General features: G+C 51.7%; 1 protein-coding gene across 1 annotated transcript; it reads right to left on the bottom strand.

Moving 5' to 3' along the window:
* Positions 1-407: 407 nt before the first annotated feature.
* Positions 408-812, bottom strand: LOC132837225 (histone H2A-like). Its single transcript, XM_060856944.1, has one exon. It carries the CDS (start codon positions 795-797, stop codon positions 408-410), a length of 390 nt encoding a protein of 129 aa, XP_060712927.1. The 5' UTR covers positions 798-812.
* Between the last annotated feature and the right edge of the window lie 230 nt (positions 813-1,042).

Here is a 1,042-nt window from a genome sequence, read left to right as displayed (position 1 = left end):
GGCTGGCGAAAAAAAAGAGTGCATATGAAACGAGCAGAGAATAAATTGCAGAGGTATATGCTGCACAGGCAGTGGGAGGACTCAGCTCTTACTGATGCAGTTAAAGCAAATGTGAAGCCAAACCCGATCGGGAACAAGTGACACTATTCTCTAAACTCATAGAACATTGATCAGACAAGGTCACTCAGGCAGTGACCATGCAATGAGAAATAATGTATTTCCAGACACCCTTACAATCGTATTATATGATATAATCTTCCTCTGCTGCCACAGGAAGAAACAGTACTCAATAAAAAGGAGATAAAAAGAAAAGTAATTCGATCCGACAGACGGTTTAGCTCCTTTCACAGATGCTGTGAGTGGCTCTTAAAAGAGCCTTTGGGTTGTGAGATTGAAGGACGGTCTCTTCATTTTTTAGCAGATCCAGCAGCGGTGGATTTCTTGGGCAGCAGCACGGCCTGGATATTAGGCAGCACCCCGCCCTGAGCGATGGTCACCCCTCCCAGCAGCTTGTTGAGCTCCTCGTCGTTGCGCACGGCCAGCTGCAGGTGCCTGGGGATGATGCGGGTCTTCTTGTTGTCCCGGGCCGCGTTGCCGGCCAGCTCCAGGATTTCAGCCGTCAGATACTCCAGCACCGCAGCCAAATAGACCGGCGCTCCGGCACCCACACGCTCAGCATAGTTGCCCTTTCTCAGGAGCCTGTGAACACGGCCCACCGGGAACTGCAGGCCAGCCCGGGACGACCGAGACTTCGCCTTGGCGCGACCTTTCCCACCGCCCTTTCCTCTTCCAGACATTGCCACAATCTCACAAACAGTTTCACAGAAAATGCTTCACTCCGCCTACATTGCGGCCTCTTATACCTTCGGGAGGAATGGTGGGGCGGCCATTTCTGATTGGTCAGCCTCTCTTAATGTTTCAATTCCCAATCAGATATCTGCCTCATTCCCCAATCCGGAGAGGGCCCGGGGAGGAGGGCAGAAACGACAGGCGCCAAATCATCAACCGCTTTCTTTCCAATTTGAAAAGCCCGCCAATTTCC

Source organism: Hemiscyllium ocellatum, chromosome 49 (genome assembly GCF_020745735.1).
Source record: "Hemiscyllium ocellatum isolate sHemOce1 chromosome 49, sHemOce1.pat.X.cur, whole genome shotgun sequence".
Classification (NCBI taxonomy): domain Eukaryota; kingdom Metazoa; phylum Chordata; class Chondrichthyes; order Orectolobiformes; family Hemiscylliidae; genus Hemiscyllium; species Hemiscyllium ocellatum.
This window is presented reverse-complemented; position numbering and strand designations above follow the sequence as displayed.